Genomic DNA, 23,015 nt, shown 5'->3' with positions numbered 1-23,015 from the left:
GCTTAGCCAACCCCTACCACCAAATAAAATCATTTATCAAAGTTGCCAAACTCCTTCAAGCCCTGAAAAACAACAAACTCATTTATCGCTGGATGTCCTCAGATTCCCAGGTCCCTGGACATTATACGAATCATAAACTGCAATGTAACTGATATTCTCTTCCCCATAAAACTCAATTTACTGGTACAAAATCAGACAACCAGACTAGATGTTCACTTGAACCCTGAGCAGAGATCTCTTAAACGCATTCCGCTATCTCACCATGGAGTTTAGGATTAAATTCAAAGCCCACTGTATTATGCACCAGGCCTTCTGGAGGAAGGAAGGCCTTAGCTTTAAAAGCTGGGCCTTTGCTCAAAACTGAAACTATGCCTTTTTCACAGTCTTGTATTGGGAGAGAATACTTTATTTCCTTTTTTAATTAATATAGGGTTTAACCTGGAAAGTCCTTCGACCAAGCTAATTACTGGGACAGAACATTAATGAGTGAAGCTCTGATAACTGTGGTGGCATGGTCATTGCATCGGTTTTGATTGTAATTATGGGAATAATATAATTTTCTTTTGACTTCTCTTTTTTTTCGTTTTTTTTGTTGAGCCTTACATTTGTTATCCTAAAGTATGGCCAGTGCTTCAGGGCTGTGTGAATCTTAAAATGCTATAACAAGTGCCTCAGATGTTTTAGAAGGGGTCTGTGTCCTTATGAGCTTTGTTGAAATAATCCATTGATATAAACATCAATTAGAATGCCTATTACAAGAAGGAAATGTGTTTTATTTCTATCATAACTTATTTGAAAATATTCCCGCTTGAATTCCTGTTGGCTTCAAATAGCTGCTTTTGATGTTCAACAAGACCCATTTCCAGAATTATTGCCATTTGTGAGTGATCTTTGCAGGGCTTTTGGATCACGTACATATATTATGAAAATCCACACAACAGTAATGTTTGTTCTTTTTTTTATTGTGTCTCTCTGCAGGTTCCCTTTTTGCCTTTCCTACCAGTGTTCAGCGTCCTCGTGAACGTCTACTTGATGGTGCAATTAAGTGGGGATACATGGATTCGATTTAGCATCTGGATGGCTTTGGGTATGACTTCTTTTCTTAAAGTAATCCTCCTGTGGATTTACTATCTCTTTTTCTCTGGCTATAGGGGCTCCCCCTGGAAATATCTCTTTTTTTACCGGCATGTCAGTCATTTTTAATTAGTTTATTTTTTTATCATCTTCTTCACAAAGAACCATTTTCCAGGCTTGTGAATAGAGGGCCTTAGGCATCTACTTCTATTTTTAGACTTGAAAGTTATACTTAAGGTCTGAAATTGAAAAACTCATTGCAACAGACTATGTGAATGTTTAATGTGCAAGGGATTATGTTGATGTACAATAAAGAATTTATCATAGGTGCTCAGTAGACTCAGGTTGTATATAAATCTGTCTGCCAATCATCCAGGGTACATTAGCTTTACTGTAGCCCATGTGTGTCCCTAAAAGAGTTTCTGTCGATTAATTCATCTAAATCTATGAGTTAGAGTCCAGAGTGAATGAAGAATTACACAAGATATTCAACAATTATGAATAGAAAATGAATAAATCATAACTATTTTTTCCTTTGACATAGGTTGCCAATAATGACATTCGCAACATAAAGAGTGCAATTATAAGCAAATACAGATGCAATCCTAATCCTTAGATTTAATCTACTACTACCCCAAGCCAAATTTGATGGTAACATTAACCCTTAACCATTATTTTAGCCATAGTCCTAATCCCTACCCTAACTCTATGAGAAATCCTTACCCTCAACGTAATCCTACTTCCACCTCTAGCCTTAAATCCAACTCCATTTACAACCCTTACCCTAAGCCTAATGCCAAAACGTAACCCTTTTAATTAAAGTCAATTGCATTTAAATACAAAATTGCAAATATATATTTGTTCAGCGTTCTCTGTTTGTTGCATTATTACTTGGAACATTCATATTTCTTCATTTTGGATGTTCCTCTACAATATTTCTTTTAGAGTGGCTTGGTTTTCACATAATGTCTTTGAGGTGTGGTAACCCGATCCTAAAGATCGGGACTGAGATAATTCAGCTTTAGAAATGCATTCCTTTGTGGGGACACTAAGATACAAGTCATACAAAGCAAACCTCAGCTTTGAATAGTGTGCCTAGAGCATTATTTTATAGAAGAAAAATGACTTTTCTTTGATTTTCTCCCCAAGGTCCAAGACCTGTGTTTAGAACACCAATAAGAGTATGATGTTTATGCTGTTAATGAAAAGGGTTGCTTGAGGTTCATCACTGTTAGCATACTTACATATTGCTTTCTTTTACAAAGGTTTCATCATTTACTTTGCATATGGAATCCGACATAGTGTTGAAGGAAACCCTGACAACAATGAAGAGGATGAAGTTGAGGATGAACACATGAACGGTCATTCAGAAGTGAAGAATTGTGCAAAAGAAGCAGATGAAGAAGACATTTCAAAAGAGACTGATCACTTCATTTCACATGAAAGAACAAGTGAATGCTAGTATCTTCGAAGTGCAGGGGGACCCTGCTGAGCCGTGAAGAGCATGTCATTGTTAGGTGGTGAACGATGACGCAGTTTTTGTTGGAATACATTGTCATGCGTTTACTACAGATTATGAACATGTACTTTCGAATGCTATTAAGTTGTTCCCAGTAATGGGTTGGGTTTTGGCAAACTGTCTACTAACTGGCTTCTCGACAGATGTTTCTTGGCCGGTCTTATTAACGACTTTTATTAGTAGTCTGTTGTATTATACTTTTCCCTAGAACAGTAAATTAGTGGACAAGAAAGTCACTTTCTTGTGAATACTGGTATCTTTTGTTTACAACACATAAAAAATATTTAATTTATGTCTTTAGGATGAGGTAAGCCATAACAACTTAAACCTTACAGTAAACCGGTTAGCACATATGAAATATTGACCAGGGTATATTGCAACGGTTCCAATTCTCAGTTATAAGAAAGCTGACCTTTTCTTAGATGTTTTAAATAGATTTTTTGTATATTTGTTTAATTGTAAATATTTCACAACAGCAAATGTTGACTTAAATTAAGCATTTTGTACTCTTTCTCCATAACGTCAAAAAGCCATTAATTTCTTACTAGAAATGTTGGCTGTGGAGCCAAGCCACAACTTACTTTCCTACCCCTGTTGTATTGTAAACTCTAGCCGGTTCGAAGAGACTACTACTGAGTTGGTTGTTTCAAGATAAAGGCAATGAATATATATTATATTATATGTTTTCACTTAATATGAAATTGGGAATCATTGAGTACCAAACTGGGGTTGGGCCCTGAATGTGCCTCCTAAGCCATAGTAGAGCTATACATCAGCAGGAGATATACGCAGCTAGTTGGCCCACATCAACCATCAGTGCATCTAACATGAGTTCTGAATGTTTGCAGAAAAGCCCACAAGCAAGGGCTTTGTTAGACTTTGAAAGTGCCTGCTTCGTGTCACCACAAAAATGTGGTTTGTGGAAGCTCGTTTCTTCCACCAAATTGCAGTTACATATATAAACAATGCATTCTTGGGTTTCATGAAAAATATAACAACTAAGCTATTTTATGTGCAATTATTACTGGAAACATTACTGTATAGCAACATGATTATAACTGTGAATGTGCACCTAAAGAATTGTGCCCTACTGAGCCAAACTATGGGATAATGTATTTTGTTCAGTAGTGCATATGTCTAATGCATCTTGTCAAGATGCTATTGTCAATGACTTCAAAGAATCCCCAGAAATCTTTGTTTTGGTTATAATTTTATGGAATTTAATCCACATAGTCATCCTTAAATATTTCTCTGTGAGTTGTTTCACAGTGGGTTGGTGTATACACTGCTTAATGCTCCATTACATCACCTCTGATGCAATATTAAAGACTACGTTGTTACTTTTTAATATGGAAGCCAATTGGAAACTGGAAATTATCTGTTTTAACAGCTTTTGAGGTTACCCTAAAGAAACAAAAGTATTGAAGGACCCCTTGGCTGAAGTAATGTGGTCTGTTCAATTGAAGAATGATAAACCAAGTGTGAGACCCGCATGGATCTACGTTAAGTTCCACTTCTTTTCAAAAGGTCCATAGAGTTCTGTAAAGTGTCAAACAAACACTCTACTATAAATAGTGTTCTAAACGGGGATAGCGCAGTTTGTTTTTTTACCAGATGAAGATATATCATCTCTACCTGACAAACCATAATAATATCTTTTATCTGTCATTGAGAGACCAGTTATAGATGTTCAGTGTGCCTTGAGGGACATCATAGATGAATACCGCTCATGGAGGCAGGACATGTCAGCATCATCTTTGCATAGTCAATAGCAAGTTCCTTGTAGAATACAATGATGTGCTTCAACATTTTCATAAGGCACGGTGGGTTGGCAATGTGCAGAGCCAGAAGTAGAAATAACATTAATTGTTGTCTGTATCTTTCATGGAGCAAGTGTGTGCACTGGTCACGGATACAGAAAAGAGGCGTGTTGGCTGGATTGTTAAGTCTTGACTGAAGCTCCATGTAATACGCCACACTACCGTGTATACTTTCAAGATCTATGCAGGCTTTCAGCAAGGTAATGAAATCTCACCTCTGCATTAGATGGGTACAATGTGTATGTTTTAGTCAACAATAATGTAAATTAATAACCAAATAACATGTAGACCACAAACATATACTGTAAAATGTAGCAAATTACACCATCACCAGTCGCCAAAACGAAGTATCTAGCGCAGCCATTCTCTTCAGTGTTCCAGTTGTATTACATACATACCTGAGTCACTAAAGAATTAATCAATAAACAATGACGACACACTGTAGCCTTGTGTGCGCCTGCTGGCGTGCTCTGCCCTACACCCCCTACTCTTTCTCCACAACGCATATGGGTACTGCTGGAGGTGTCCTGCCTTCAAGCCGGCAGGGCGGTAGAATACAGCATAAAAATCTGGTCTGAATTATCCTTTTTTATTCAAAACAATGACCGTGGTTTATGGCTTCTGGTCAATACTTGTCTCTTCTCTCGTGTTCCAAATGTATCAGTTCAGTGTATGTTTTGATTACTATGTTAAACCAATGGACGTTGCCTTTCCCCACCTACTATTTTATTTTACTAATGAGTAAGGGACAAGTACATGGGAATTCCGAGGGGTGCGAATGTAATGCAGTTCAGTGGCACAAGCTTTGGACTGGCACCAATAAAAATTATAGTATATGGACAATAGGTTGCGTATCAAAATGTATATTTCAGTTTACAAATTTACATTATAGAATATTGCAAATTCTAAGCGAATGCGACCATTGCCTCCAAGATAATATGGTAAAATAGTTTGTATTAATACATTGCAATAGTGCCTTCTTGCCTCTGACTAGGTTTTGCATCTGACAAGGCAGATGTTCAGTCAGTTAGAGAACAGTTTGTGCCGAAAAACCTGTGAACATTTAAGGCCCTGGTTGTGACAGACCTCAACGGTGGCATCCCACGAGGATCGCTGTGCCAAATACTGCCCAGAGGACTTGGGTACCCTCATCCTAATACCATTTCTGCAACATTTAAGGACAGTGAGTGCAATGGTTGCTGCCATAACTGAAATTGTTTTCTCTAGGTGCCTTTCGAAAGTACATTCCATATTACATGGTGGCAAAACAGAATTAATGGTGCAAAGAATGTTATGAAACAAATAATCTGACATTTTGTCTCAGCCTCCAGTTCAGCAAATAGGAGAAGCCTATTTAACAAAAGCTTCGAGCCACGCCGAGTCAAACTAACGAAGAACTAGGCACATGCTTTACCCAAGGTATCAGAGGCCGAAATGTATAGACTATTCCAACATTTTCCTAACCTGAAAAGTACAAAGTTGTCATTTGCGCAAACTGATGAGTGCAAAATTGTTTTGCCCCAGAAAGTTTGTGCCAAAACTAGAACAAAAATGCATTGGTTACAGTGCAGTCCATGCGATCCAAACATTTTGGTGCAAAAGGGGACGGGCCGCTGAAAACTGTAATCTGACCCTTGGTCATTATTTGGTATGTTTACTCAATGGGAGACTGCCCTCAAATTTCTCCTGCGAAAACAGGTGTTTTGACACCTCCTCAAAGAAATTCAGTACAAACCCAGACAATGGAAGCAATAACAGATGCAACACACTGACAGAGGGAGCTGGACAGACAGTGCTCAAGTTACAATAAAAACCTCCCAATATCGATGACACAAGGTTAGCTTTGAATATTGCAGTTCACAGTAGTCTTGTTTAATATCTTCCTGGGGCATCTCGGGGCATATTAAGATCGTCTGAACTGACTGTGAGCATATAGGCGTATGATTTAGTATATGGAGCCACTGATTCATTCAAACCACAAACACACCCGCCAGTGGATATCAGTTCATGACTGGATGGCTGAGAACTACCAACGTGTTAACAGTCTTGAAATTCTGCTCTCAAATCAAATCCTGGAACTGCCAGTACCAAGTCCTTGGCCAACATCTTTGAGCCCCCGCCTTAAAACTAATACATAAGGTACGCCAATTCCTCGCACTGTTTAACAAACCACTGTGGTTTACAATACTGATTAACAAGACAGCCTAGAGCAAATATAAAGCTCCCCTGCAGCTCTAATTCTAGCCAATAAACTGCGCCAGGGCCGGTAATGATTGGCTCGATGCCATGGGATCGATCATCTGGAGCTACTTGGTATTACCTCACACTACTCTTGGAAGCACCGAACCAACAAAGCAAGTCTTGTTACTACCAGAAAGTAAACACTGACACCTGCTATTTATGGCATTGAGGATTCTTTTTCGTCCCAGAGCCCAAACCATATTTGCAAAAGGTGCGATTAGAAGTTGCACCATGGAGAGAGGCATGGGGATACCAGCACTGGAATGACTGTTTTTGACTGGCTCTCCTGCCCCTGTACCGCAAGTTTTTGATGGGGATTAACAGGATTATCAGGACCTTTCTCACATGTTTTGACATGTACAACAATTCCTTCTTCTTTCAACAGGAGGATCTGTGTGGAAAACAAGTGGATTTACTGGGTGCGAGTACACACCCAATCAACTTGGAATCGAGAGTGGGTATCCCTCTTGATAATACCACTCCATCCAAATAATAACTGGCCCCTTGGTGGAATGGAAGGCTGCACCTGAAGAGTTGTTCCATCACATAACATTGGCACCTCAACCATATTGCGCCACCTGTCTTTATCCCTAGATAACCACGTTGTGCTTCTTGGCTTCATTCATAGACATTCACTGTCTGCTTCATGTACGCATACATGCGCTACCTAAAGTTGCTTTTTACCATGATATCCTACATGTGAATTGATTCTCAGAGTGTTTGAACTGACTAGGTGGGGGATTTTCCTGTTGTATTGCTTTTCTTCTTCACACCTATTCTTTGCTTTATCCTGTCTGACAAACTTCTATATTTGCTGTAAGGATATGACCTGTCCTCAAGTAACCACCTCCTAAGTCATAAATTCAAACCAAACAATGTCAAGTGCCTGTTATTTTATTCTATGAATATTCTTAGGTAGCATGAATTACTAATTTTAACCTACAGTATTTACTATTATATTTGTATCAGCTGGTGTGTGTATTGACATAGGGCCAGATGTAGGAAGAGAGCAATTTGCGACTTGCAAATTGCGAGTCCCTGCGACTCGCAATTTGCAAGTCGCAAATTGCTATGCAGTACGGTGTCTCAGACACCGTCTGCAACTCGCAATGGGGTCGCAATGACCCACCTCATGAATATTCATGAGGTGGGTCGCAAATTGCGGCCCCATTGCGAGTATAGGCACTCGCTAACATGGAGGCCTGCTGACGTCAGCAGGCCTCCATGTTAGCGACCTGCCTTTTCAATAAAGCATTTTTTTTTTTTTTTATGTAGCCCGTTTTCCCTAAGGGAAAACGAGCTCCATTTCAAAAAAATCCGAAACCTTTTGTTTCGGTTTTTTCAGGGCAGGGAGTGGTCCCTTGGACCACTCCCTGCCCTGAAAAAATGTTTTGGGGTCCAGTCTCAAACTGGAAGGGGTCCCATGGGGACCCCTTCCAATTTGCGAGTGGGTTACCATCCACTTGAAGTGGATGGTAACTGCGACTCCATTTGCGACCGCGTACGCGGTCGCAAATGGAGTTGCATACCACTGCGACTCGCAAATAGGAAGGGAACACCCCTTCCTATTTGCGATTCGGAAATGCATTTTGCGAGTCGGTAACGACTCGCAAAATGCATTTCTGCATAGGAAACACGCATTTGCGAGTCGCAAACGGCAGATTTTGCCGTTTGCGACTCGCAAAGTGTTTCCTACATCTGGCCCATAGTTCCCTAATTAATGACTTGGCAAGTGTTGAGTTCAAAATGCTCATTCACTCAATTAAATAGTTCTAACTGTAATTGTGTAGTTGTAAAGGTTTCTCAATGACACCTGCTAGTATAGAATAGCTATGTACATAGTATACATAATAGAGAATATAGGACTGGTGGGGCTAATTAATGTCCTTATCTTCTGCTTTACCTCCTACTCGGAGTATTGCAATCTCACTGTTTTAAACGTAACTTTTTTTCTGTAAATAGAAATTACACCAGCTTTCATGTAAGGAACCTTGGTCTAGTATATGATTGTTTTTATGCATTTAACTTACACTGTGAATCAAATCTTAAAGGCAGACCCAACATGACAAATAGTGCATCAAGGAGAGAATTGAGTGTTGTTCAAAGTAAAGTTGTTTATATGTGCTTCTTAAGTGTTTAGTAGAACAGATTAAATTAAAGTGCTAACCAGACTGTTACTAGCAAAGAAACGAAGCAGGGTGAGCGGCAGACAAAATAAACCCATCAGATACATGAAGGACCCTATACTTGACCTGAAGTTTATGGGTGTCCAATCTATACATTCGTGAATGATGTGCCTGGTGTTTTGCCTCGTGTAGAGATGTAGTATCTCTAATTAGTTGTTCCCCCGAACTGGGCTGGCTAGAGACTTTGGCCACCCTTCCATGTTTTTTGGGTTTAAGTCATTTTGCTATCCAAAAGTTATAAAGACAAAGGTGATACAAGATATAATGCAATCTGTGTCTGCAGGTCTTTACCAGCATAGCTGCACACCTTGATGCAATTCTGTCTGACTTGAACATTGTTAATATACATAAATTTGTGATACTCGTCTGTTATTTGATTTAGATTTACGTCTCAGCACCTGATTGTACCAAGGTTGGTTCTTCAGAGAATGTTATTATTTAGTACTGAAGCTTTCCTGCATTCAGTGGTGTTTCAATCCACAGAGGACCATTTTGGTTTCTGTATATCTGTTCTTAAGAGTATTCTAGGGCTCTGCCCTTTGGGAGCCAAATTAGACCTATATTGTACAGTGTGGAAACATGGCTGCTCAGGTGTATAGATATTTTAAGTGTGTAACTTCTTTGAGGCCTTCTATTTTCTTGTGTCAGATGTTGCCAAAAACTTAAATTGTTTTTTGGCAGCTTTTAGATTGTGGGATTGTGAAACAGTTTAATATGTTTTCGTGTGTCACTTTCACTTCAATTTATATGTTGATTGTCTTAACCATAAAAAGCGTGTTTTATTCCACACTGTATAATGCATTGATGGGTGGTAACGTGACAAAGTGTTGAGTGCTCACACAGCCACGTCTGCAGTATGACACAGATTAACACAGATGCATTAAATCTCGTGTTTAATGTACATTTATAGTAACTGCATACATCCGGCTTGCAGATTAAATAAATGCTCCCAACACTGTCATCTGTTTGTTGTTCCGAATCTGTAATCAGTGATTTTCTGCTGCTTCTTCGCTCATTGTAAAATATGTTTCTTTTTATTGCAATCATGCATCATTCTGTATTTTTTAAATAAATTTAGAAAATATGTAGGACATTAGTATTGATTTGTAACCCTATAGTTTTGTAATCTTAACTAAAGGTTTTGAGGGCAGTTCACAAAGCAGTTATTTAATGCCAAAGACAGATGCCTGATTTAGGTTGGGTTCACAAAAATCCTCAGTAACAAGCATGGAGGAGAACGCAAATCACAGATTTATATGTGCATGCCTATTTCTTAATAACTCCACAGTATTGTTCTATGGCAGACAATACGTTGAATCTCACGCAAGGTAACCTTCTGTGTGATAGCTCAATGAGATAGGGTGTTTGAGTAGTTTCACACTAAGGCCCATATTTACAGGAAAATGACGGAGAGTTGTTGTGCGCTATAATTGGAAGCTCTGCGCTCTGTCATTTTCACAACGGAGGGATGCGCAGTATTTAATTGAATACGGCGCACCCCTCTGTTGTCCCCTGCGCTGGTGCTAAATTTAGCTGTCAGCACCAACGCAGGCATCTTTGCTCCATCGTGCAAGGATGTCTGCGTTAAGTGAGGGGTGTGATTGTTTATGTCCGGGAAGGTGTCCCTTCCTGCACATAAACAATCCCTAATAGTGATTTGGCACTTCTGTGTGTGATAAAGCATCATTCTGAAAAGCATGCATAGAAAAAGCAAAAAATGAAGAGGCGTAAAGTATTTCTCCTCGTTTCACCTTCCTAACGCCACCCCTGGGTTAGCGTTAGATTGTGGCCTCGTAAATCTGAGGCTGTGTCAAAATGCAATGGGTGTTGCTGTGGCGCGCCCAGAGCAACATACATTGCACACCCCTCTGATGCAGAAAACTGCGTTGGAGGGACCCATATTTACAAGGAGGTGTAACGCCACAAAAAGTGGCATTACACGTCCTTGTAAATATGGAGTAGAGATTAGCGCAATTGGAGCGTCACATAAATTGAGGCTCTAGTGGCAATGGGGGTTCTTAAATATGCACCTCAATTTACATACTTACTTCGTTTTTTTGGCACTATCGGCTTCATTTAGAATTATGCATTCTTTGCAAAATCCTTTAATTTCTCGATGCAATGCTAAATGAGGAAGATAATTCACTGGTGGAATTTGCTGCAGGGACACTGCAGTGAAAGTAATCCAGCGGTGTATTCTACTCCAGATGTAGCTTTTCTTCCATAAATGAATGGTTTTCTGTTACCTCACAACCATAGCTCATACCATAAATAATGTGACGTGAATACCCACGTGGGGCCCAATGTATAAAATTATGAATTTGCAAATCAGAAAAAGCAATATTTAATTAATAGCATTTTCTGAATTGCAACGCATCAACATTAACAAATAATAATTCCTTAATATACGCTATTGCTTAAAAATGATTTCCAATTTGTGATTTGGTGTTCAGTGAAAATTGTGAGGCATAAGCCGCAAATTGTGAAGTTCGCAGTGACAATGAATGATGACATCACAGACACAAAAAGTGTCACAGAGACATTAATTTAAAGTCTGCGAGAGGACCATACGTTTCCAATCCTTCTGTGTATCCTTCGAAGGCTACAGAATGGGAAGCCATGAGCCACAGGAGAGAAGAAAAGAAAACGTCAGTGATAAATAATTAGAAATTTTGGTGGAAGAATAAAATACCTCACTATTTCAGAGGCATTAGAAAAGTAGGGTTTGATACAAGGTGTAGTTATTGCTATGGGGTCACCAACAGGAGCATGGTGGAGATGAGGAAACACTGGTATGATCTAAGGTCCAGGACAAAAGAAAAACTTTCCAACATGAGGCAGGAGCCTGCAGCCACAGGTGCGGGACCCAGCACAGAAGCACCACCATCTGCAATAAACCAATTAATTTAATACACTTTACAACCAGAGGCAGTGTCTGGAGTATCATCAATTGATACATCAGCTTCAAGATGTTAATCAACATGTATGTTAAATCAATTTTTTTTTCACAAAGATAGTTTTTATTTACAGAATATGCGCATAAGTAATTTTGTATAAAGAAATTGGAATTACGTTTCGTGCTCAATGCTACTTATTGCACAACCATGCATTATGGCAAACTTAATCAGTAATCTAATTAGTAATAACGAAGGGAAAACATAGTTTATATTTAAAGAAAAAATAAAATATACATATGTAAATATTATATTTATTTTAAAACAACATAATATTAAATACGAAATAATGTATCCCCAAACAGAGCCACCAAACCAGAGAACAGAGACAGATATTTGAGGAACACCTTGCGATGCCTGAGCCAGTAGCAACTGAAAGTTTATCAGCCTCCAGAGGAGAGGACATTATTTAGAAAATGAATTATTGTTATCCATTCCCACACAACACGTTTCTATTTCCACTGTAACACCTAATCTTAAAACATCTCAAAGGAGTAGAAACAGGACAAGGCATCAGTATGTATACAGACAAGTAGGGCATCTAGGCAAGATGTTAGTGATTTATTATGGGGCAGACTTGTTGGTATTCCTGCAGCATCACAATTCGATGTTTTAGATACTTTGCTACTTATACAATGAAAACAGAGCAGGGCCACTTGTGAGTTCAGTATAAGGGTTGCTGGAGAAGGTTGGAAAATCATGTCTGAGTCTAATGCAGTATCAAAAACAACTTGTGAGTTCAGTAGAAGGGCTGAGGAGGTTGGGAGAACCGTACCTGAGTCTAATTCAGTATTAAGATGTACCAAAAGCAGGGAATGATCTATGCCAAGTTATTGCTACTGACTCAGGCAAAGAGGCATGGGTAAAGACACACAAAAATCCATCTACTGACTATAGACCATTTTGTTGAAAGGCTGGCATCTACTGCTACAACAATGTGTAGATGCTTAGTAAATATCATGATAGAGATGGTTCATCAAAGTGATGAATGTAGCCAGTTCTCTAGTACAAGTGGCACACACCCTTAAGGAAATGCAGGTAGTTCAATCAGCTAGTATGTCTCATAATGTTCCAATAGAAAGTGAAAGAGCACCAAGTGTTAGTAGTGTGTAACATCCAAGCTGTGCGCTACTTCAACTAGAAAAAGCATTAGTGGGATGTGTGAGTGTAGGGCAACACCACATGCAATAGAAAGAGCTGTTTGTAGAAGTTCAAGACATAAAACATATCTTGATTGAATATAAATCCATGTTACAGAAATTAAAATTACTTATATCTAAAATGGCTTATAAAGCAAAGCCAATTGGAAAGCTTCTGTTGTATTTGTTTTACAAACCAATGTCACGTATAAAGAAATTATTGAGAATGAAATCAACAGAACAATATACCTTCAAACAGCATATGTACCTCAAATGTAATTGTAACCTCAAACCTGCATGCACTTTCCTCAGAAGCTCTTGTAGCATCTTGTTCTATGGTGGAGGTCAAGGAGAGTGTTCCTCTTTATTGTCGGAGTCTTCAGGAACAGATTCAACTGGCATGGCTTTTTTTTTTTAAATTAAGTTTGCAGTAAATACATCGTAATCCATGACAAAACAGTCAACATATAACAACCCTCCTGAGCTACATCCCATCCCTATTAAATGATTGTACAAAAGCATAGCACAACAAATGAAAGTGTTCAGTAGTCATCAGTGCACTCTGCAGCGGAGAGGCCACACAGAAGCCATGCCAGCGTTCCCTCAATGCATCTCCGGCATAGACCCTCCAGATGTAGAAGACACAGCCCTCGTCAATCCATCTCAGTGCTCAAGTTCCTCGCGTCTCATAAGTCCTGCATCGCCCAGGGGGGATCCCAGTGAAGACAAAGCAGCAATATGATCCTGATGCTGAAGCAGGTATGCATACAATGGGGCCCAAATATCTTTACGGCAAGATGAGGGCGGCTGCAGCTCGACATATGTCTCCAGCTGCATCCTACCATATAACAAGCCAGTCTTTTGAATTTGGGAGCTCTCCCTCAACCCCACCTGCAGCCACCCTTAGCTTAGCCAATAATAGAGTGAAACTGACATATCTACGGTAGCCAGGGGCAATCGCCTCGGTGTGCCTCAGTAGTGCGACCAGCAGTGTGAGTGTCAATGGAGTGGACACCATAACAGAGAATGCCTCACTAACCTCCCTCCAATAGTCCAGCAATGCGGGCAGGACCAGGCCAGGTGGAGGAAGTCAGCCCCACCCGCTCCACACCTATCACAGTTATCAGTAGCTCAAAGATTGTATCGACAAAGCCTCACCGTGGTGTGGTAAAGACGGTGCAAATATTTATAGTGTATGATCCGCAATCTACTGCCAGCTGTAATTTTCCCCGTCTGCTGACAGCAATATGACCACTGAGCTCCTGTGATCTGCAGCTGCAGCTGCAGCTCCTCCTCCTACCCCCCACGTGCTCCCTCTCAAGGATCAGCTGATCCCGCTGAACCGAATAATAAAGTATTGAGACTAGGTGCTGCAGTGAGTTTGACTGCAGAAGTGTATGAAACGCGTGTAGACAGGCCGGATCTGCAGGGAAAGAGGGCGAAAGGGCTCTAACGGAGCGCCAAAGGTGGAAATATAAGAAGGCCTCCAGCGGGGGGAATGGGCCATCCGGAGAGAAAGCACCTTGTTCGCGAAAGCGGGAGGCCGCATAGAGATCTCCCCATGTGAGAATATGAAGCTTAGTGAGCAGTCTCGCACCCTCCGACTCTCACGCCATTGAGACCACCTTGTTCCCTAAGAGTGGCATAGCCGGCGAGTATAGCAGATTGCTGCCCGTTCGGGTGGCTAGTTTTTTCCAGGCTAGGTGCGTACATCCCACTGTCGAGTCCCAAGGACCAGTGACAGCGAGGTCCGGCCTCAGATAAGTTGAGCTGGGGACCGGCGCCATATATCCATGCTCTACTGCCAAATGTGCCATGTACGGGGGGATTGTACCAGTAATGCGCAAATTGCGCCTGTGCGCAGTGATAATACAGTTCGAAATCTGGGGCTTCAAAGCCCCCACACACAAAGGGCTGTGTCATAATCTCCCATTTTAGGCACGGCTGCTTGCCAGCCCAAGGCAATATAATCATCTGCGTTCTCAGTTCTTTAAAAAAAGGTCGGGCCGGGGAACATTATATTTAAAAATAAGTAGATGAGTTTAGGGAGTATAATCATTTTCATCAATGATATGCATCCCGAGAGAGAGAGGGGCAGGGCGATCCAGCGTGTGACCATCGCTTGTATATTATCTAGTAGTACCCCATAATTCAGGCGCATTAATTCGTGTCTATCTCGAGTAACCTCTATGACCAGATATCGGAGGGAGGTATTTGACCACTGAAGGAGGAAATCCGAGCAATGTGGTGCTGTGCAAGCAGTCAGGGGATATATCTGCGACTTCCCCCAGTTAGCTCGTATTCCTGGCATGTAGCCAAATTTGGTAAACTCTCGTACAGGATTGAGGGTTTCTCAAATATAGTGTAACGTCATCCGCATATAGCGAGATTAGGATATGCCTGGAAGGGGTACGGACTGCATAGTGGGTATAATGCTGGCGGATCACTGCTGCCAGAGGCTCCATCGCCAAGACAAAGAGCAATGGCGAAAGCGGGCACCCCTGTCTCGTGCCCCTCTTGACACAAACCAGCGCAGACCGATGGCAGTTGATCTGCACAGTGGCCAGTGGGCCAGAGTACAGGAGGGCAATCCAAGAAAGGTACATGTGGGGGAAGCCCATGTGTTTTAATATTGCAATTAAGTACTCCCATTCAAGGGTGTCGAAGTCCTTGGCGGCATCCAAAAAAACAGCCACCGCTGGGATCTCTGGTTCCATACTCTGCTGGACAGCAAAGAAATGGCGCAAATTATGTGCAGTAGACCTGCCCGGTATAAATCCGGACTGATCCGGCCTAATCAAAAAATTCATCAGGAGACTCAAGCGATTAGCAAGCACCTTCGCCAGAATCTTAACGTCACAGTTTATAAGGGACAATGGACGATATGAATCGCAGCTGGTAGCAGGCTGGTAGTTAAGAGAGCCTCCCTCCTGGTAGGTGGGAGGATTCCCACCTGTTGCACCTCATGATAGACCTCCCCCAGTCATGGAACGAGTATGTCCACATAGGTTTTTATAAACCTTGGCTGGAATGCCATCGGGCCCTGGGGCCTTACCCAACTGGAGTTGCATCCTGGCCTCCCGAATTTCATTGTGCTCTAGTTCAGCCGCCAGAAAATCTCACTGCGCACCACTGAGCCAGGCCAGTGCCACCTCTGTCAAATAACCATTGACATCCGGAGGGTCCAATCTAGTAGAGGATTATAAATGCTGGTAATAGTCAGCAAAGGTTTTAAGCATTTCAGGGGTATCCCTAAGCAGGTGGCCAGAGATATCAGAGAATTCGAGTATAGTATTCTCCGGTCGGGCTGCGCAAAGGGTATGGGCAAGGGACTTACCGGGTCTCTCACCCTCCCTATAGGAGTGGGCCCGAGCATACTTGCCTCTAAATAGCACCTCACGTTCTGCAGATTCCTGAAACTCAGTGAGGGTTTCCCACAAGCGTCGTGCAACATCAGCCGAGGGTGCCTCCACCCGCTCCAACTCAAGTCTTTTAAGTTGCAACTCCAGCCTATCAAGAGTGGCTCGGAGGTCTATCAAAATGCCTATGACCTTGGCTAAACAGAATCCCCTTAAGGTGACCTTAACGGCCTCCCAGATTATCGCAACACTGTCCACAGCACCCTTATTTCTATAAAAAAAATCTGTTATCTCGGTCCATAGTTGGTTACAAAAAGCATTGTCCACCGACGTAGTGGGGGATAGGCACCACGATATAAGAGGGGTCAATGCGAGGGGGAGCCTCAGCTCGAGCGCAACCGGGGAGCGATCACAATACGTGCAAGCCATGTGTGTGACCCCCATAAGCCATGGCACCATGGATCGGGAAATAAGCCAATAGTCTAAGCTAGACCAGCCTGAGTGTACCGCGGAGTAAAATGTGCCCTCCCTATCACATGGGTGTAACCAGCTCCACCCGTCCACCACGTTGTGCGCTACTATGTCTGCCCTAAGTCTTTCCGCTTCCCTATGGTGATGGGGCGTCGCCCCCGTCTCCCTGTCCTCCCAGGAGTCCAGTGCCAGATTGAAATCTCCGCCCCATGCTAGGTATTTCGAGCCTATCTCCGCAACACAGCTCCATATGGTGCCAAAGAAGGAAGGGTCATCGCATTAGGTGCGTAACAGTTGACTATGGTAGTGGAGTACTGCAGCACCCGGCCAAAATAATGGTGTACCTGCCCTGCGTGTCATTTCTGAATCCCAGTGGAATATAGGGGGTACCCCCACGTATGAGCGTGGAAGTGCCCCTGGAGTACGAAGAGTAAGCATAGTGCAGGCTGTAAGAGGACCAGCGATCCTCGAATGCGACTCCCCTCCCGGGTGTAAAATGTGTCTCCTGTAGGAGTGCAATGTGTATCCTGTGTCGTTCTAGATACGCCAAAATGTGGCGTCGCTTGTGCGGATCTCCCAGCCCCCTGACATTCCACGTCAGGCAGCGCAAGACGTGCCCATCCGGTAAGCTCTGGGTTGTAACCCTAGGTGCCAACTAGCATGCCTTTTCTTATTAATATATTTTGCAACATGTCTCCTCTCTTTGCACTCCTGGGATGCAGATCCTCTCCAACATAGCATAGTATTGTAAAAGTTTGCATTGTATTTTGGGAGAGCTTTTATACTTTGTGCCTGGTTACCACCTGCTTCACCTTGATGCTAATTCATGCTAATTTGCACATGGTATATGCATTTTTGTGACTATTTGTGAATGGTCAGTACATATGAATTGTGATTTGGTTATTGGAAATCGTAATGTAGGAAAGGCTATTAAAAAAATTCAAAAATAGAAATATGTAAATATTTGGCATACTGTGTGATTTTTCCACACCTAAGTTTAGCAACACATGATACATCACACAAGCCCGTTTTTAAGGGTCGCAAGTCATCTTGTGAGTGGTTTACAACTCGCAAAACTTTGTACATCATACCCATAGGTCTACATTTCAGTGGGTACATCCTTACCCATATAAACTCAACTGCCCTTCTCAGGAAACACAGGGTTTCCACTTCTACTCCTAATCACAGGGTATTGGAAAAGTTGTAACATTTCTAGACTTTCCACAGGAAGTCTAAGCGTAAATGCTGCCAGACTTTTCATCTGTAAATCAGTATCTGCTATTTGCAGAACACCTTTTTGCATCTATGTGGACCGTAGGTGCACAACAATTGTTGTAGATCATGTTGCTTATTTAGAGCTGCCAAGATCAGCCATGTTACCTTTTACTCGAGACAAACCAGGATGAAAGAAAATGCATTTTTTTAGGTGGTAAGGAACCACTCTCCTTAACTCTGAACTAGAGTGATTACCTGCTGTAATAATGTACCTGTACAAGGGATTTGAGGTAGCAGGCCTAGTCTCATCATAATTGCTGCTAGGAAAGCAACTTACTTTTTTGGCTTTGCATTTCTTCATAACACATTCTGTCAAGGATATCAGTTGCAAAACTGATCTGAAACTCCATCTAAAAAATCCAATATGTTTTATACAAGTAACCCATTCCAGAATTGTTAACATAAAAAGCTCACCAGATCTATTGTCAAGTTTAGCTTATTAAATATCCACTTAAGAAAAAAGCGTTTCTTATGTGTCAAGAAAGCCATAATTTTGTTAAGGATTTCTGTAAGGTAATATCAGGCACCCCCATTATTGATAATCATCTTATTTAATGATTCCTTCTCCTCTCTTACAACAAAGCAAAATCTATCAAAGACCATCTTCCAAAAGGATGAAACTCTGGTACAAGCTCATCATATAAACAGTCTGCTTCATTCTTCTTTTCCAACAGTTGTCAGAGTAAATTAACTTTCATGTATTTTCTTATATCACGAGTGTCTATGCAATCTATTACAAATCTTTTGCTGAGTTAATCTCTTTGACATGTCTGTCTGCATTTCAGTATTCAATAACAATGTTGCGTTCCACTGTTGAACACAATGTGTCTCTTCAAACTCTTTCAACCATTTTGATGACTTAAAAAGACATTGATAGAAAACTGTCCTAATTTCCCATATATAAAGACACTGATTCCTGCACCCTTAAAAAGTCTTCTAATTTCTAAACCAATCTCATCTTCCCTAAGATCCAGTCTCCTTAACATTAAAAACTTTCTTAATATGATTCTTAGTTTTCCATACTTCTTTATCTCCTATCAGAAATATCTTCTATGTATTTCTAAAATGTATTGTGGTTTACTCCCTTTATGGTTCTGGATCAATCCGATCAGACCTTTTGTGACCCAGTTTTGCAAGAATATTATTTATGCTCTTATTATACTGTATGAAATATTCCAAATAGAAGAAAGGTCCTGTCTTCTCAAAATTCCACTGAAGTTATCATTTTAACTGTAAATAACTGTTCCATTTAACAATAAACTTGGTGTGTGTACACTCGTTAATCTATTTTAGGTACCTTGTGAAGATTACTAATATATTTTTTTCAATTACAATCCATGTTGGAATGTCCACTTCTTTCTTCTTAAACAATGTGCTAACGTTTTACAGGATAAAATGCTGAAAATATTTCCCCAACGTAGGCAACTCAAACCAAACTCCCTTGGCTCATGTTTGCAGACACAGTATGGAAATTGATGGTTTTATTAATCTTCATAGTGGTTCAACATAATCTTTTCAGAAGCAAAAAAGTAGTTTGGAGGACACCTAATCCATATGTTATTGCAAACATAAGTATTATGGGGCTACTATTAAAAGTTAGTAGGTAGCCTTTCATTGATTACTCTTGTATGTCTATTTTGGTCATACCTGTGTTAGGTTAAGTCCTCCAAAAGTACAATTGTCTAAATCTGTATCCATAATGATTTTCTAGGGCCAGTGGTTTCCAAACAGTGAGGCTCAGCCAAAAGTGGGTCCAATTGATGGGATTACTTATTTATGGAATATAATAGTTCAAAAACAGCAAATATGTGTTGATCAGTCCTAGCTAGCAAACAAGGGACAGTTTATCTTTTTGCAAATTCAGACTTATTTTATTTTATGATTCATCTGACGGGTTCAATATAAAATAGGAAACCCTAAATTAGTCACTTTAACCCAAATCACCAGCAACATATGCACTTACAAACAAACACAAAAAGCTGATATTACAAAACAAAGAAGAAAAGATAGTTTTAAAAAAGTCCTCAAAACATCCCCATATATATTTCCCTTATTATGAGCAGTGGAGACAAATATGACATCTTCACAAATAGAAGTTTGCACATGGATCAGAACTTAGTTGCAAGATAATTAATAGTTGCATATTCGCCTCAGTGTGCGGTAATATCTATATGCGTAAATTACCAAACACCCACTATTTTCTCTAGAAATACTCCTTTTGACAAAAATTTGGGGAGGCGGTTGGTAAAATGGCCACAAAAAAAATAAAACAAGTTGGATTTAGTGCAAAGAAATGCTGCTTCCACTTTATGCCTCTTTCCCTCCTACAAGACTCAGGATAGGAGGTATTTACTGCACCCGGTAAATGTAATACCCCAGGGTATCGACATTTACTGAATGCAGAACTTATTATGAGACAATGTGATTTGTGCTCTACCACACCATCAACATTTATCAATAGCAGAAATGTTTTATTAAATGTGCTGTTTGCAATGTACTCTGGTTTAGACTGGTGACCATGTGAGACTATTATTCATTTTTGGCACATAATCTGCCTTTAGCATGAAAATGCAGCTTCTTCACTTATCCAGACATGACATTCCAGATGGCTACTATATATAAATGTTAGACCTGACAGACTTAGGTCTTCTCCCAAACTTTTTGCCTGAGTTGCCTCATTTTTGCTGATCTGAATTTGCTGGCCTTGGGACTCTGGGCACTTTACCACTGCTAACTAGTGTTAAGGTGCATGTGCTCAATTCCCTAAAACATGGTAATATTTGTGTATCCACAATTGGCATATCTGAGTTACTTATGTAAAGTGCGCTATATGTGCCCAGGGCCTGTAAATTGAATGCTGCTAGTGGGCCTGCAGCACTGATAGTGCCAACCACTTATGCAGCCCTTTAAACATGCCTGAGGCCTGCCACTGCAGAGCCTGTACTGGCAGTTTGCCAAGCCTTAAAATACCCTTTTATTACGCATGACACCCTTAAGGTAGCCTATAGGGCACATTGTGCAGTAAGTAAAAGGCAGGACTTATACAATTTAGTTTTACATGTCCTGGTAGTGAAAGACTTCCAAATGTGTTTTTCACTACTGTGAGACCTATCCCTCTCATAGGATAACATTAGGGATTCCTTAATGCATTTATTAAGTGTAATTCTTGATTGAGAAGGAGTAGGACCGTTGTGTTTGGTACCGATGGTAAAGTGGAATTTATGATTACAACTTAAAAAATATCACTTTTAGAAAGTTGGCAGTTTTCTGCTCTTAAGCCCTGTGTGCCTGCTGCCTGCCTCCAATGCACATCTAGGATGGGTGAGAGCTGGGCTTAGAGCATTCCATCTAGACAGTCAAACACATTCACCTGGTGGGCCACTCACATTCTGATGAGCCATCACCAGGCTGATGGGCCGTCCTGGACAGGATGGGAGGGAGGGGGCATGCACTTGCACATGAGTGGGGCTGTACCTGCCCCACACACAAAGAGCTGCATGTCTGGAGCTAGGAACGGAAAGGGAGGACGTGGGTGTATTTCAAAGCCCTTTGGTGAAGACACCCCCATTTCAAAAGCACCACTGGGTATAAGAACTGGACTTCTGACCCTACCAACTCACTACACTTCTGGACTTGAGGACATTGTGCCAGGAAGAAGAGCTGGTTTGCTGCTAAAGGGACTGTCACTCTGCTGGATTCCTGGTTTGCTATGCCTGCCCTGCTGCCCTCCTTGCTTAGGAGCAAGAAGGACTGGACCCATATCATCTCCAGAACCAAAGTGAATCCAATGGCTTGCTGGCTTGCCTCCTCTTCTGAAGTCTCAGGGACATCAAAGACTTCACTCAACTCTGCTGCAGCTTCTGGACTCTGCTAACTGTGAGTCCTAACCTCCCAAGTGGTGCTAAACAGGTCCTGAGCCCTTGGAAGTGGGATTCTTCAGTTGCCTTCTGCCAAAACTCATGCATCACCTTCATTGTGCAGATCTAAACTGCTGCATCGCTCCTTGCCACTGACGCAACACTGCTGAAGACAGAGACATTGCAGCACCCACAGGGTGTCTCAGAACCAACACATCACCCCAGATGGATGCATCATCAGCTGCATGACTCAACAACAGTGCATCGCCTCTATCAAAGAGGGTTAGGCACCGCACCTCGAGGATATTGCATCCATTACTGCGCAGGTTAGTAACGATGCACCCCTAACTGTGCAGATCAGAACAGATACATCGCCTTCGCATCACCTCCTGTACCTTGCATCGGATCTTTGTCATCAGCACAACTCTCCACACAAGGTACTCTTTCAGTGGGGCAAGGCTGGTCCCTATAGCAGGCCCGCACTCCATCGTGGTCTGCCTGAAGTTTGAATGTACCCTGGTCTAGCAAGACTAGATAGCCGTGGTTGGCGTTTTAAGCTTTTAAGCACTACAATTGCAAATATTACTTAAAAAATCATATCTCTACTTCTACTTATTGGCTTTTTGTTGTTTTTATTTTGTTTCACTCATTAAATTAGGATATATTTTTGTAATTTGATGTGGAATAATTTTGTGTGGTGTTTTTCACTGTTTTAAGTGTTGCACAAATACTTTGCACATTGCCTCCTATGTTAAGCCTGCCTGCTGTGTGCCAAGCTACCTGAGGATGAGCACAGGTTAATTTATGGTGTGTAACTGATTTGCACTGACTAGAACTGTGGCTCCTTCTTGGGCAGGGTGCATACCCCTGCCAACCAGAAACTCAATTTCTAACAATAAGTGTGCGTTGGAAGTTTTGTTAGTATGTTTTGCTGGGGATGTTTAGCACCTCAAAGTGGATAGTGCAATAAGAAGAACCGTAAGTCCCAACAATTTGTCATATCTGTTTGTATTGTGTGTACGTGACTTCTTTGACTAATATTTTTCCAACATTACATCAATGAAGAATTAATATGTTTTGGATTGTTATTGGGTGCTGATTAATAATGTTAATAATGACA

General features: G+C 41.1%; 1 protein-coding gene and 1 long non-coding RNA gene across 4 annotated transcripts in view; one reads left to right on the top strand and one right to left on the bottom strand.

Annotated features, from left to right (window-relative positions):
* SLC7A2 (solute carrier family 7 member 2) overlaps positions 1–9,801 on the top strand; it is a 395,073-nt gene extending 385,272 nt beyond the window's left edge. For all 3 annotated transcript variants that reach the window (XM_069200480.1, XM_069200498.1, XM_069200491.1), the window contains 2 exons: positions 979–1,087; positions 2,340–9,801. In XM_069200480.1, the coding sequence (XP_069056581.1) occupies positions 979–1,087; positions 2,340–2,536 (306 nt within the window). In that variant the 3' untranslated portion in view covers positions 2,537–9,801. The remainder of the gene's footprint in view (positions 1–978; positions 1,088–2,339) is intronic.
* The window catches only part of LOC138246181 (uncharacterized), a 156,946-nt gene that overhangs the window by 20,658 nt on the left and 113,273 nt on the right, over positions 1–23,015 (bottom strand). The window lies entirely within an intron of this gene.

This window comes from Pleurodeles waltl, chromosome 1_2 (assembly GCF_031143425.1).
Source record: "Pleurodeles waltl isolate 20211129_DDA chromosome 1_2, aPleWal1.hap1.20221129, whole genome shotgun sequence".
Taxonomy (NCBI): domain Eukaryota; kingdom Metazoa; phylum Chordata; class Amphibia; order Caudata; family Salamandridae; genus Pleurodeles; species Pleurodeles waltl.
The sequence above is the reverse complement of the archived record's forward strand: the minus strand, read 5'-3'. Positions and strand labels throughout refer to the sequence as shown.